Source organism: Rhododendron vialii, chromosome 13a (genome assembly GCF_030253575.1).
Source record: "Rhododendron vialii isolate Sample 1 chromosome 13a, ASM3025357v1".
Taxonomy (NCBI): Eukaryota; Viridiplantae; Streptophyta; class Magnoliopsida; order Ericales; family Ericaceae; genus Rhododendron; species Rhododendron vialii.
Window position 1 is genome coordinate 5,419,829 of NC_080569.1, and position 14,176 is coordinate 5,434,004.

Here is a 14,176-nt window from a genome sequence, read left to right on the forward strand (position 1 = left end):
TGGAAGTAACTTACTCTGCTGCTGCTACATCTTCTTCTTGTTGCTGAACATTCAAATCCCCTGCATAAGCACCAATGTCTAAGTATTCAGACATTTTTTTTGTTTCTTTCTTGAATATGGTTGAGTAGTTTAGAGAGAGAGAGAGAGAGAGAGAGAGAGAGAGAGAGAGAGAGAGAGAGAGAGAGGCTTTGCTCGTTTCAGGTGGGGGGAATGAAATCATGAGAGTGATGACTGCCGAGAGATATATATATATATAGCTTCTGTTTTCTGTGAAGCTTTCAAGAATCAAGAAATTAGAACAGGGTAATTCTAGTTGAAACTTGCAGTTAAAACGGTTATACTGAAAAGTGATCTTTTGAGTAAATTACCCAATTGATTGAATAATTCATCAAAAGTTTTATGTTCAGTACAGACGGTTTTATAAACAATTGGTTGCAATATTATTTAACAACAAAAACTCAACATAAAGAAGCATTTTAGAGAATCTTTTATATATCATCAATATTTCACAACATTTTCCTATGTAGTGTGTGACACCACAATTTTGTGCATGGTACTATGCACATCTGGACTTTTGATTGCGGCAATCAACACGCACAGCACCGTGCAATCCGAACTATTGATTGCCGAGATCAACGGTCCGAATGTGCACAGCGTCACCCCTGAGGGGAGGGAAACGCTTTTAATTCTAATGCAAGACAAAAACACTTGTGGGAGTTTTACCTGATCATTAATTTCAACGACCTCGAACTAATTGAGCTGCAAGTGCAAGTTGGCTCCAACGCCCAAATATGAAAAAATATAACATTATAAGGCCATGGGCCGATGACAATTTGGCAATGCAACTAAACTGAAAAATTAAGCACAATACATTTTTTTCCCAGATTTTCCTAAACAAAATACAGCTTTCTCTCATTCTCTCCTTCACTGTCTCTCTCACCAAAATACTACAACGCATCTCTCTTTCTCTCTCCCCGATGCTTAAAGCACAATGGCTCAATTCACGATTTCGTTTTTCCTATCAATCGATTCATTCAAAGCACGAAGGCTCGTGCACATCTGTGTTGTATATGTAACTATCATATTTGATTTCATTTGTGTGCTTTAGGCCTTCACATCCTGATTTAGGAATCTTCATTTAATTTGTGTGTGGGTAAGATAAAAAACGTGTTCGAGAGAATAATTCAAAGTTCAAAGTTTCTGTATTACTATGGACATTTGGATTTGGATCCAGAATTTGAATTACGTGCGTCTAACTGAACATTGAGGAGAATCAAAAATTTTGAATTTTTGTGTTGTTTGTTCCTAATCATAGAGACGAGACTCGTGATAGAATAATTAAACAATTATCGTTGAATTGGGGAGTTGGCAAGTTTTCAACTGTTGTGATTGATAAATGGGACATCAAATCATCTTTTTAGTTTCCCTTTTATGAATTAGCTATATGTAGTAAATTCGCAGTTATATTTAGCAGCACCCTTTTAGTTTGATCGGTATCAGTAGGCATGTAAATAAATTGTACTATATCTATCCTAAAAAGATTGTTATGTCCGCAAAATGAGAATTTAAAAATAATGCGTTTGTCCAAAAAAAATTCTAAGTTGTTGGTCAGGGCCTGCTGCCCCTTGGATGCAGCAGTGCCCCATGCTACACCGTTTTAGTTCCAAAAATTGATACTCCTTAATTAGTCAAGGTACGCGTAAACTGGCCGAGACACTTGGTTATTAAAAAATTATAATAACTGCTAGTATAATTATAAGGGATTTTACTAATTAGTTAGCCTGACTGAGAGAACCATGTGCCCATCGTAAAGGAAATACAGTAATTCAGGGGATCCAAGTGAGTTTCGATCGAAGTACGTGGGGTCAAAGTGATATTTCCCCAAACTTTATACGGGTCTCTTTTTCTGCCGTTGCTCACAGACATATGAGCAAGATCGAGAGCGGCCGGCCGTCTTCTCACCATCTCCGGAGAAACGACGTACGGAGAAGTAAACAATCTTTCCCGAAATCTCACTGAGCACAAGACAGAAACTTCACCCATCTCTGCTTCTCTCTCTCTCTAAAAATTCAAATCTTTGCATCCTCTTGATGGCGATGCGACAATGTCGAGGTTCAGATGCTGATCCACTCAATCGGAGCGCGTAGACACTCGCAACCCCCTCTGTTCTCATGGATATTGGTAAGTTTTTGAGCGCGCGCGCGCTCTCACACACACTCAGTAACATGTGCATACATTCGAATTCGTGTACGCATATCAGTAGGTACATAAAGTTGCACACGTGTTTATACGTATATATGCTGTTGGAGGAGTGTCGCATGGGCGATTGATTGCTTGTGCCCTAGCAGTTATACTCGCGATTCTTTCAACAACCAGAGTTGTGAGAAATTATATGTGATTTTCGACGATTGTTGGGGTTCAGTTTGAACTACATGGAGGGAATAATAAACATTGTCTTAATGGGTTCACACTAGATTTTCTTCTTCTTACTTGATGGGTTCGTTCAGATAGGATTTTATGCACGAGGGATTGCATATCCGGTGTTTCGTTGAATTTTATGACCTGGATTGAACACCCTGAATATGTAATCTCACAAAGTGTAGGATATAAAGTACTATGGGGTGTGGTACTATTAATCTGGGGGCATTAACGCCATGGGATTGCATATCAACCTTTACTATTAGTTCTGTCGAATAAGCAGGCCCTATGTGGATCTCAAACTGGGAACGGCTGCCCTAATAGGCCCTTTGGATTGTGATAAAAAAACAGAAAAGAAAGGTTTGTGGTTTCTCACCAAATTTCCGTCTTGTCACTTAGCCTAATTCGGGTTTGAATCACAGTCTTTGAAATGTATATGGATGTGCATAAAGAAGGGACATCTCTCGCATGTGGTTGGGAAGAAGCGCAGCGGCACCACACAATGGAGAATCATTTTTCTGGAAGTTCCTATATTTAACCTATTGGGAGTATGACTTTAGTGCTGGGGAAGTTTTGCACATTAACGGTGTTTCTTATGGATTTGGTGCTATCACTGCCATCTTACTAGCCTTCGAGTTCATACATTCCCGCTTTATTACAGATTCACAATAGTATGCATGCGAAGGTTGAAACTTCCAAAGTCAATAATTCCTCTACTCCTTGCACTCTTTGAGATTTAGCTTCTGTGTTACAAGTATCTGTTTGCACACTTGCCTTGGTAGATTTCTTAATTGGTTATAGAAGGTACTACTACTGAAACAAAATCCTGCTAGAGAGTTTGGTGGGTGTTTTCACCCTTATGGCATTGGGCTTATCACTACACCTGCTGCTTCTTGAGGCTGTTGTACCAAAAGAGGCCTTGGAAACTTACCCATCGTGTGTAAACTTGGCTTTTGGTGTCTGTGATACTCTCCATTATCCATTTGGAACTCATTCAACTTTGCTACATACTTTGTTTGGCTCTCATATCGTTGTGTTTCCTTTATTCAGTGCATGGGGCGGAGGTGAAACCTTCTGTAAGTTTAATCAACAAGATCTATGGTGCCTTCTCTGATGGTGTACATTTTGCAGCACCAATCTCCTTTTTGAGAACATGCGAAGTTGACTTGGTATGCTCATTTGTTAGTACATCTAGCCATAAAATACTTTTGTATTACTGTATCCATGTTGCTTCCACATTCTAGTTTCATTCTTTGATTTTATTATTTCAGGTGCGAGGTGTACTGCACATATTACAAGGTTTATCCAGTTCTTTATTTTATTGGGACGATGTTAGACTGACTTACCTTGCCAAAACTGGGATATATGTTACTCACCTTTCGCAGAAAAGTCTACATGTCATTCTCAATCAATTCATGTATGCTGCAACATGTTTAAGACTGGTAGAAGTGGTAGTCAATAAAGTGGAGAAATCTGTCAGGTTACCGTCACCTACTTTGAGGGCATTTTCATGCTCTGTTTCGGCTTGGCTTAAGGTATATACTTGACGCTCATTGTTGGATCGTTGTTTAATAATTTTCAGTTATTCCCCCTTTTCATTGCTTTAGCATGATCTTTGTTCTCTCTTTGGGAACTTTCTTGTTTTTGGAGCAGAGATTACGAGATGTAGCTTTGAAGGAGGAAGTAAATATAAGCAACTTCGACGGTGTAACTTCTCCAACTCTCTTGGGTTTGGCTAGTTCTTTATCAAGGTTTGTGCAGCTAGCTAGTAAATTTTTTTAGCGTTTTGAGAAATTATAATATTGGCCAAGGAGCCATCCATGGTTGAGGGGTAGAGAGAAGATATTTTTGTCTTCTCATTTTGTGCATTTTCTTTTTCATGTAGCAAGGATCTCCTGATTTTGTATTTTGTTTTTCTGTATACCTTTTTGTTTTTGTTTTCATTCGTTGTGGCAGCTGAGATTTTGTATAGTATTTAAGGGCCTGAACCTGTCTGGCTTGTCAATCTTTGTTATGGAGACATCTGATGGTACTTGGTTTTTACTAGTCTTTGCTCAGGTGCAGACTTTTTACAGCAAATAGTGCATGGAGCCATTCCTAAAGTGTATTTGGAGACTGGTTCTTCTGTTCCAGCTACTGAAATTGCTGTTCATATTCTTGACCATCTTTACAAGAAGCTCAATGAAATTTGTCCTGTGCAAGGGGGTGAGGTCGTGAAACTTCCCAGTCTGCATGTCTTACCGTTCTTACTTTTCTGTGCATGTTTTGGTTAAATTGTGGTTCATATCTGCTCATTTCAGGAGGATGCATACCGGATGCTACTTTATATATTTGTTGGAAGTCTATTGCCATATATCGAGGGTCTTGATTCCTGGCTTTTTGAAGGAACACTTGATGATCCCTTTGAAGAGGTAGTCATTGCAAGTTTTGTACATTATTTGAGGGTTTGAAGCACCTTACTTTCATGGTTTGTCCACCCAATGATACTGTTGATAACATCAATAATAATGTCATCACTCTCTCTAACAGCTTAAGCTTTTTAGATCAGTTGGTGGTTAACAATCTAATACAGTATCAGAGCAGGTAATAGATCTTGTGTTTGAACCTCACCACCTACCTAATTTATCAAATATTTGCACATGTTTAGCCCGCTTACAAAGGAAAGATTGGCTACACTTGAGGGGATGTGTTGATAGCATAAATATTATTTTACCACTCTCTCTAACAACTTAACTTTTAGATGAGTTGCTGGTTAACAGTCTAATAGATATGATTGAAGTAACACTTTTGTTTTGGGGGGATTCCGGAAATCCTTTTATGGTAATTTATCCATGCTAAACTGAGTACAGGAATTTTATGTCTCTGCATCATTAGCATCTATTTTTATCTGAATCTGCGTTTTGCTCTCAAACAAGTACCGTCAGCAGTTCTACTCCTAGAATTCTGTGTTTATTTGAATGTTTTTCGTTCTCAGACCACCTCTATATTCTTCTTTTCAGATGTTCTTTTATGCTAACAAAGCAGTTTCTGTCAAGGAGGCTGATTTTTGGGAGAAGAGCTATCTGTTGAGACAGAGACGTTATGAAATACTTAAAGTTTCTGGTACCCCTACATGCATACCTTTAACGGATGACAAGAAGGAAGTGGCAGGAAGAGAATCCATCTCTGTGTCTAGCCCTATAAAAGGAAAAGACCAGAACAATAGAGAAATTCAAGTATGTCCTTTGTTTATTAAGGAAATAGCAACGGAAATTGTTTCTGCTGGAAAATCGTTGCAGCTAATTCAACACGCTCCTATGATGTTTTTGCGGGGGTCTGGCAGAGGGGCTAATGATGAAGTTGGAAACTGCAGAAGCGTTAGTTCCAATAATGTTCCGAGCAAGACTGGGTTAACCTTATCAGAGGTCTTTTGTTTATCATTAACAGGTCTTATTGGGCATGGTGATCATATCTCTAAGTACTTTTTGCAAGAAGAACCATTCAACTCCAAAATTGCCCCTCTGATTCGACCCTTTGTGGACATAGAGAAACTTGAAGGAGAGAATGGTGAGAATTTGCCAGCCACAACATGCTCAGAGAAGGTTTGGTATAAGTTCTTGGTTGATATGAAGGACAAGAGCTCTGATGCGGGTGAGGTGGATACATTTTCTTTCAAAAAATCATTCTGTCCTGAAAATCCAGTCATCACCGTGTGCCAAAATTCTCTTGATGAGAACAAGGATGCCTGGAGTGCATTGAATTTGTCTAGTAATTTCTATCTTCCACCTCTTAATGATGAGGGCTTAAGAAATACTATTTTTGGTGGGAAAGGGGAACCTTTTTGTGCAGCAAAAGGAACAAATTATACTTCTGGTTTTCAGTTTGGAGAATCTGGCCATCTTCGCTCACAGGATGACACAAAAATGTTAGAAGTATTATTTCCATTTCCTACTCTTCTTCCTCCTCTTCAGGTACTGCTGGATTAATGTTGTCAGAGAAGTTTGATACTTAATTGGTTAAAATGTTTATTGAAGTTCCTTCTATTCCAAGACTTACTTGAAATTATGAAGCAGGAGGAGCTTTATATTTCCGAGTTCTTACCTTTCCAGAAAAATAGTAGTCTTCCATCAAGAGTTCTCAACTGGATTCAACGTGTTGAGCCAAAAGCTACTCCACTACCTGTGGTTATTCTACAGGAATGCCTTGTTATCTACATCAAGAAGCAGGTAAGTGGTTGTTTTTCTTTGCATAACCAAAGTTTCTGTTTTCATACGTACTGTTTACAAATCCAAAATGTTTTTCTTTCGACAAATTCAGGTTGACTACGTTGGCAGGAATATTTTGTCAAAGTTACTTAACGAATGGAGACTGATGGATGAGCTGGGTGTATTACGTGCTATATACCTGTTAGGATCAGGTATCTTCCGGATTCCTGGATTTTTGGATTTTGGTGCTTTGGATATTTGTTTGTTGACATTCTCAATTTCTTAAATTTGACATTGCACTTTCCCCATCCAGGTGATCTGCTGCAGCATTTCTTGACTGTGATTTTTGACAAGCTGGATAAGGGAGAATCGTGGGATGATGATTTTGAGTTGAACATGTTATTACAGGTAAATGCTCGTGTGAATGCCATACTCCTATGGTTTGGTAGGCTAGTTTGATACCTCTTTTTGTATCTATTCTGTAGGAGCCATATCTTCGTCCTAGTCTGCAGTAGCATGTTTGGGTTTGACTAAGGTCATGAAAAGTACAGTGGGCCAGTGACCATGAGCCAGATTGCAACATAAGACCATGGATACGTATTTCTATACTTAGTGCTTACAAAATTTCTGTAGTGTTCCATTATTTTTTGCAAGAGAATGATCTAGTGTTACTTGTTAGTTTCCCTAACTTTTGACTTTAGGAGTGATGATTGCCTGACTGCAATTGCTGCTCATATTCATCTCAGAAAAGGAGTCGATTAGTTGGATACTATTTTTGTGAATGAGAGATGGTTACAGTTTGAGCAGAATGTATCATTGTCATGTATTGATGTACAATGGGGCAGTATTTTTCCTTCTATGTATGTCATGAATTGCAGATTGCAGAATGTTGATGTCATGATAATCTATATCACCACCTCTTTTTCTCTTACAAGTTTCTTTGTTGTTTTCCTTCTGTCCTTACTCTTTCTTCTCAGAATATATACTATTCTCTGTTATTTTTCCCCCAATCCTGATTCAAACTTCCTCATTGCTCCAGCCAAAGACAGGTGTTTTTGAAGTGTAACAGCATTGCACTACATGGGGGAAAAAAACATGTAAAGCTAACATAAGCAATCAATGAGAGTGCTATGTGGTCTTTAGAATATTTGAGTTTGATTTATTGGGATAATGTATTGCTGGCTATATCCATGATGTCATCTGCTGTTTTCCTTTCGAGCTGTTACGTTTTGCTTGCTGTGTGGATCAGAGTAATGAACCGTGCTAATCTGACACCAGGAATCAATTGCGAATTCTGCTGATGGCATGCTACTGAGTGCTCCAGATTCCTTAGTTGTGTCTATCAGCAAAAATCATGGTTTAAGTGCTGATGAGGAGACGAATGCAGCTACCCTTGTCTCAACCCCCCGTAAAAGTCGTGGGAAGAGCTTTGGAATTGATGGTCTTGATTTACTGAATTTCGCATACAAGGTCCACTTTCTGGCTAAGCATGACTCTCTCTCTCTCTCTCTCTCTCTCTCTCTCTCTCTCTCTCTCTCTCTCCATGCTTATTATAACTGTAGTGCATTATTGATGCTTTAGTCTATTTTTTTTAAATGCATGGTCACTCTCTTTCAGATCTTACTACTTACTGTGTGATGCTTGTGAATGTTACAGGTTTCTTGGCCACTTGAGCTCATTTTTAATATGGAAGCAATAAAAAAATATAACCAGGTAGCTGTTTTTGCTTCAATTGGTATTTGAAATGCCTATATTGCATCTCCACTTGAGTGTAAATGCTCTGTGCTTGATGCAGGTCATGAGTTTCTTGTTGAAGGTCAAGCGTGCAAAATTTGTGCTTGATAAAACTCGGAGATGGATGTGGAAGGTCTCTCTCTCTCTCTCTCTCTCTCTCTCTCTCTCTCTCTCTCTCTCTCTCTCTCTCTCTTGCGTGTGTGTGCGCGTCTGTTCTTTTTGGCTTCAAATTATTTTTGGCTTCAAATGTGTCAGTTCTTCTTATATACCACTACAATGTGACGTGGAAATGAAGGGTCAGCTTTAGTTTGGTATTTCAAAACTGTGATTTCTGTTGCTTAACTTATTTTTGTTCTTCAGGGTAGAGGCACTGCTACAATCAATCGTAAGCGTCACTGGTTAGTGGAGCAAAAACTTCTACATTTTGTAGATGCTTTTCACCAATATGTGATGGACAGAGTAAGATCCTTCTAGCTCCTGATACAGGTCTTGTTCTATGATGGCTGCTATTTACAATTGCTGTGTGAGCTCATAAAAGTTGTGTTTAGACATTACATAGGAGCTAAAATCACCAAAATTTACTGGATTTGCCTCATTTCTTAGGAGCTAAATAAGCCCCTCATGTCTTTAAAGGATCCTCTTTTTAGCAAATACATTTACGTTCAATGATTAAGAAAAGTAACTAATGCAGTTAACAAGTAACATTCGAGTGATATTACCAAAATCTGTTTCTAGCATCTTTTCTTTTGGCTGCATCCACTCTAGGATTTCAGATTTTCCTGGTCTAATAAAGGAAACTAGTTTCCATAGAAAATTCAATGTGTTAAAATCTGTCAAGTGATGCAAGCCGAAACCTATGAGGTTAGGATAGTCCCGGGATGCCACTCGACGCTACTAAGCACGGATGTCACTCGACGCAACCAAGCCACTTGCTTGATTGTAGGAGAAATCACTCACTCCAAGCAAGACCCACTCGCAAATCATTCAATAATCAACTCAACTCCCTTTCTCATTTCATTAGATCACCTATTTATAGGCATTACAAAGATTATGCTTCCAAGACTAAATAAAGTATAGACAATTTCCAACATGACCTCCCAAATACCTAGATCACTATTAAAGCAAAGACACAACTTACTAGACTGTAGCTAATTACAAACATGTACTGAATACTTTGACTAAAAAATTGACAGACGCTTCGACTAGAAACCAAAAAGACATTTTGAAATAATTAAGATAACCCTTTGTTTCCAGATTAGCATCATTATGCCCCTGCATCATCTGGTTTTGATGTAAGGTAGACTGGTTGTGGCCCCACATAAATATTTATGATAGGCACATCCCTTGGAAGATGGAGCGTTCACAGAATATGGGTTTTGCTTTTCAAGTATTGCTTTTTTCCTTCTTGTTTTGGGTTTTTGTGGGTAACTTTCAGCAGAATGTATATGAGACGAGCCTCATACTCTATTTGATCTCTGACCTGCATTTGCTAAGTAGGTATATCATAGTGCATGGCGCGAACTCTGTGAGGGTATGGCCTCCGCTGCATCTTTGGATGAAGTCATAGAAGTACATGAGGCCTACTTATTGTCAATTCAGCGCCAATGCTTTGTTGTTCCAGATAAGCTGGTTAGTTCTATCTCCTTTTGTCTTTTTTTGACTTGCAGCATGAGTTTATAGCTTGATTCTTTGGATGGCGTATCTCTTGTTAAAATGAATCCGACCACTGTTAAATTGTCTTGTTTGCTCTCAGTGGGCATTGATTGCGAGCCGGATCAACAGTATTCTGGGATTAGCTCTGGACTTCTATTCTGTGCAGCAGACACTCACTAGTGGTGGAGCAGTTTCTGCCATCAAGGCTAGATGTGAAATGGAAGTGGCTCGGATAGAGAAACAGTTTGATGATTGCATTGCTTTTCTTCTCAGAGTAATCTTCTATCCGCCCTTTTTTTTTCAGTACTTGTTCTATCGAATCTAGCAAATGAATAGTGTAAGCATGGTCGGATACTTGACATTAGGATAAGGGTATGTGATTCGCATTTTGGACATTCACCTAGAAAAACTTATCTTGTTTTTGACATTTATCATGAAAAATGCATAGAACTCCTATGCACCTTCTAAGCACCATATATCCTAGAATAGGATAGATAATATACTTAGGAATGAGTATTTTGGCTCGTCTGAGACATATACCTGTACCCGACCCCCTACCTGTATCTGAGTCCATGTAATATAGGCTGCTCAAGAACGAAATTTCTTTCCATTGAAACGCCCGAAACTTTTATGTTTCTTTTTTCTGGACGGCAATATGTATTAGGCGATTACACAATTTTCAAAGTTTCCAGTGAAACATACTGGAATGCACCGAAATAGGTCAGAATTCTGCAAAACCTCTTGTTTCATCAAGTTGTTTCAGCACCTATTATAGATATTCAGCAATCACCTTCTCATACATTCCCAATTCGTTTTGACATTTCCATGATGTTCCTGCTTCATACGTGCGTTTTCCTAGCTAACCGAGACCACATAGCAAAATGATATTTCAATCTTTGAGGTCGCTACCGACTCAACTCATGAGCCAAAAAGTCTTGTACAGACCCATCAGAAAACATACATGAAAGCATATGTGATTGCATAGACACGGGCATGTGAATTTCCTTCATTGTTTTCTCTGTGCAGGTTCTATCTTTCAAGCTCAATGTCGGGCACTTTCCACATTTGGCAGATTTGGTAACTAGAATAAACCATAACTACTTCTACATGTCCTATAATGGCAACTTGATCACTGCGCCTGGGTCTGAAACTCTCTCTTCTAAGATGGGGAAAGCTTATGCTGTTTGAACAAATTGACTAAAGTCACCTTACTACTTGTACGCTGTTACATCTTGTACAGAATCCTAATACAAATTTTAGGCTTTTAGCATGCATTATTTTATGAGAATATTTGAGTTCATTGTCAGTGGGAAGTGTAGTTTTTGTGCAGCAGCATTTGGCCCTTGAGACCTTAAAATCATTTACGAAATTCGATCTTGTTTTTTGGAATGATAAAATGCATTTGGGTAAGCTTGCTGTCTTTCTTCTGGGTGAGGACAATAGACCATAAAATATTCCACTTCTTTTGACCCAATTTTGATATTATTGATCCATATTTTTTCCCCAATGCTGAATTTCTCCTAGGAAGCTAAATCACCACTTCTACCGCTTTCTTTTCCTGCCATACAGCGTTCTCAACGAGCCAGTTTTCTTCTCCTTGGGGAGGCCACACTGTGAATCCTGGCATCCTCCATCACCTTGTCTGTTGTCGCTTCCACTTGTTACCTCGTCTTTATCTTTTCTGTTTCTGCCTTCGTTCCCATTGCCATCGTTTCCTGCAGTCCCCGATACTTGGCTCAATTCCAACATCTCACCACTACCTTTCACAAATTCAATAAGGAAGTGTCGCGAGTGTAAAGGCCGGACAGGGATGTAAAACCTAATCAAATCCCCATCTTCCAAATTGTTCTCCATCACAAATCTCTCTGAAAATTTCAGCATGTATAGCTGAGCTGTACAAGTAGGAGCAGCGACCATCATTTTTACGGGCCAATCATTGTTTCGAGCATCAGTAAAATGCAACCTCACTAAACCAAAATTGTCGGCAGGGATTCCAATAACCGGGAAATGATTTCGTACTTCTATTTCTCTAGGAATGAAGATCGTTCTCGTTTTGTTGGCAGTATTGGTGAAGTTCAGCTGAAATAGGAAATTTTGAGGCTTGAATTCAGGCATGCTCGTAATCTGCTGATTTGCTCTTCTAACAAAATCAACCAGGTAATGGAATTTGTGAGCAGCCGGGACAGGTCTGTAGAAGCCAATCACATCCATAGACCTCAAATCGTTACGTCTATTCACATACTCCCGCCACCACTTGCTTTCTATCGCAAAGGCATTTTCTGTAACATTGAAGCTCACCGTCACAATAGAACTGAAATCTTGAGGAGTGGTGATTTTTATGCGCGCCGTGTAACTGTTACGGCGATTGGCTAGAGGAGGGAAATGGTCTAATGCTAGTTCCTTCGGAATTAACAGCCTGCCCATTTTATCATCTCTCTGAATCATATGAACCTCAAACAGAAGAAATCGATCAGCCCTTTCATCGATGGATAATTCTCTGCATTGGGGAAGAAAACATTAGCTAATAATGCAATTGACCGCGGAGAGGAATGCAGAAAAGATGAGATACATTGAAAACTGATGTACTGAAGCTGTTTTTGGATCATGGATTTGTGGAGAGTTATAGCAAGGGAAATAAACTTAGCTTATTTTTTTTCCTTATTCTCTCCTTGTAGAATTCACTCCATAAAACAATAATCCAGACACATTCTGAACAAGCACAATTCTTCCACTTCTATTTACGTATCTACGCGCACACACACAAATATATGATACATTTGCATCGCGTGTATATCGATACAAAACAATCAGTTCTATTTAAGAAAAGCCAAGAACAGTTTTGCCTTTGTGGGAAATCATGAGAATTTCATCCAATGAATCAAAAAGTATCTTCTGCACAATTTAGTCTTTCCTTTTCTTTATTCTTTTTATTTATTTATTTATTTATATTTATTTAGCATCACAGCTTATCCTTTTCATTGAGGCATTACCCTTACTCTAGTTTTTGCACCGTTACATGGACTCCAGATAATTTACCTAGAAAGGGGAAAAAAAAAAATTCAATCAATCAATGATTTTATGGCGTAATGATGGTACAACAAGTGGCAGGAACCTACCCTGGTTTTTCTTGTTGATCTTGAATAGCCGAATCCCCTGCATCAACACCAAGGTCTCTGTTTCCAGACATTTTTTTCTTGCTTTTTTCTTGATGGTTGAGTGATTTCAGAGAGAGAGAGAGAGAGAGAGAGAGAGAGCTTTGTTCGTTTCAAGTGACGTTAGTGATGAGAGATACTATATAGCTTTCAAGAAGCAAGAAAAGTAGAAAACCGTTAAAACGGTTAGCAGGGGAAGTGTTTTTTCTTTTCTTGTTTTTAAATGAACTAATATATTACCCAATTGGTTACCTGCTTAATTAATTCGTTATGATATGTCACCCTCCCACACTAATATTTTAACCCAAAGTCTCAACATAGAGGACGGTTTATTTTCAGTAATCAGATTTTAGAGAAGCCATTATGAAAGTGATTATGGATGCATTTTTTCATAGACTACATGTTTGGTAGTAACATTTTTCTTAAATCTTTTTTTTTTTTTGTAAATTTCCTTGTTTGGATCATTACTAGAAAAAAAATTCCCAACTCAAAAAATACTAATTACTCCTACTTCTAATCATTACTATCATTTCTTTCTCTATATATCTCCATTTTTTTACCTCTATTTCTAATTATTACCCTACTTTCTCTTTCCATCATTACCTCAAAAATTCTTTTCAAAATTTTCAAAGTTGTCATCCAAACACAATTAGCACGCACCTCACTAATCACAAGGCCCTAAAAATATTGACTGAATAAATCTCAAGCGGTCGAAAAATTTCTTGGCTCACGAAGAGAGTCAAACCTACAAATTTGAAATGGTAAGTTTCTCAAGCTTCTCAAACTACAATATTCTTGTCAAGACAGGGATTGTAGTTTGATTGCAGCTGTTTTTACTTCCCCCAGCTTGATTATTGCTCGTACGTATTCAAGCGACCGCTCAACAGCAAAGGTCCGAGGAAATAGAAGAAACAAGACTGAAATACTTTCCTGGAAAAAAACGAGGCTGAAATACAAAAAGAATATGTTAGAACACATTCAAGATCTAATCAAAAGAAACCATCATCTCCATCAAACCGGAGCTATACGAAGATG

At 38.4% G+C, this 14,176-nt stretch overlaps 1 protein-coding gene across 5 annotated transcripts; it reads left to right on the forward strand.

Annotated features, from left to right (window-relative positions):
- Positions 1–1,889: 1,889 nt before the first annotated feature.
- On the forward strand, positions 1,890–11,295 carry LOC131312690 (uncharacterized). 5 transcript variants are annotated; one of them, XM_058340623.1, is made up of 17 exons: positions 1,890–2,181; positions 3,469–3,587; positions 3,690–3,953; positions 4,072–4,169; positions 4,466–4,628; positions 4,719–4,829; positions 5,418–6,368; positions 6,468–6,623; positions 6,715–6,814; positions 6,916–7,010; positions 7,881–8,072; positions 8,259–8,315; positions 8,398–8,469; positions 8,697–8,795; positions 9,834–9,965; positions 10,090–10,263; positions 11,016–11,295. In XM_058340623.1, exons 1-17 carry the CDS (start codon positions 2,172–2,174, stop codon positions 11,175–11,177), a joined length of 2,955 nt encoding a protein of 984 aa, XP_058196606.1. In that variant the 5' UTR covers positions 1,890–2,171; the 3' UTR covers positions 11,178–11,295. The 5 variants fall into 5 exon arrangements, with proteins under 5 accessions (XP_058196606.1, XP_058196607.1, XP_058196609.1 ...); XM_058340624.1 differs by having other exon boundaries at positions 6,471–6,623; XM_058340626.1 differs by lacking the exons at positions 1,890–2,181; positions 3,469–3,587 and having other exon boundaries at positions 3,936–3,953; positions 4,477–4,623.
- The last annotated feature ends 2,881 nt before the right edge of the window (positions 11,296–14,176 follow it).

Excerpts from the sequence above, each read along its gene's own strand:
- LOC131312690 (XM_058340623.1), top strand. Across the intron at positions 4,629-4,718 it reads GTCCTGTGCAAGGGGGTGAG|GAGGATGCATACCGGATGCT; the intron begins GTCGTGAAACTT and ends TGCTCATTTCAG. Across the intron at positions 6,815-6,915 it reads TATATACCTGTTAGGATCAG|GTGATCTGCTGCAGCATTTC; the intron begins GTATCTTCCGGA and ends TTCCCCATCCAG.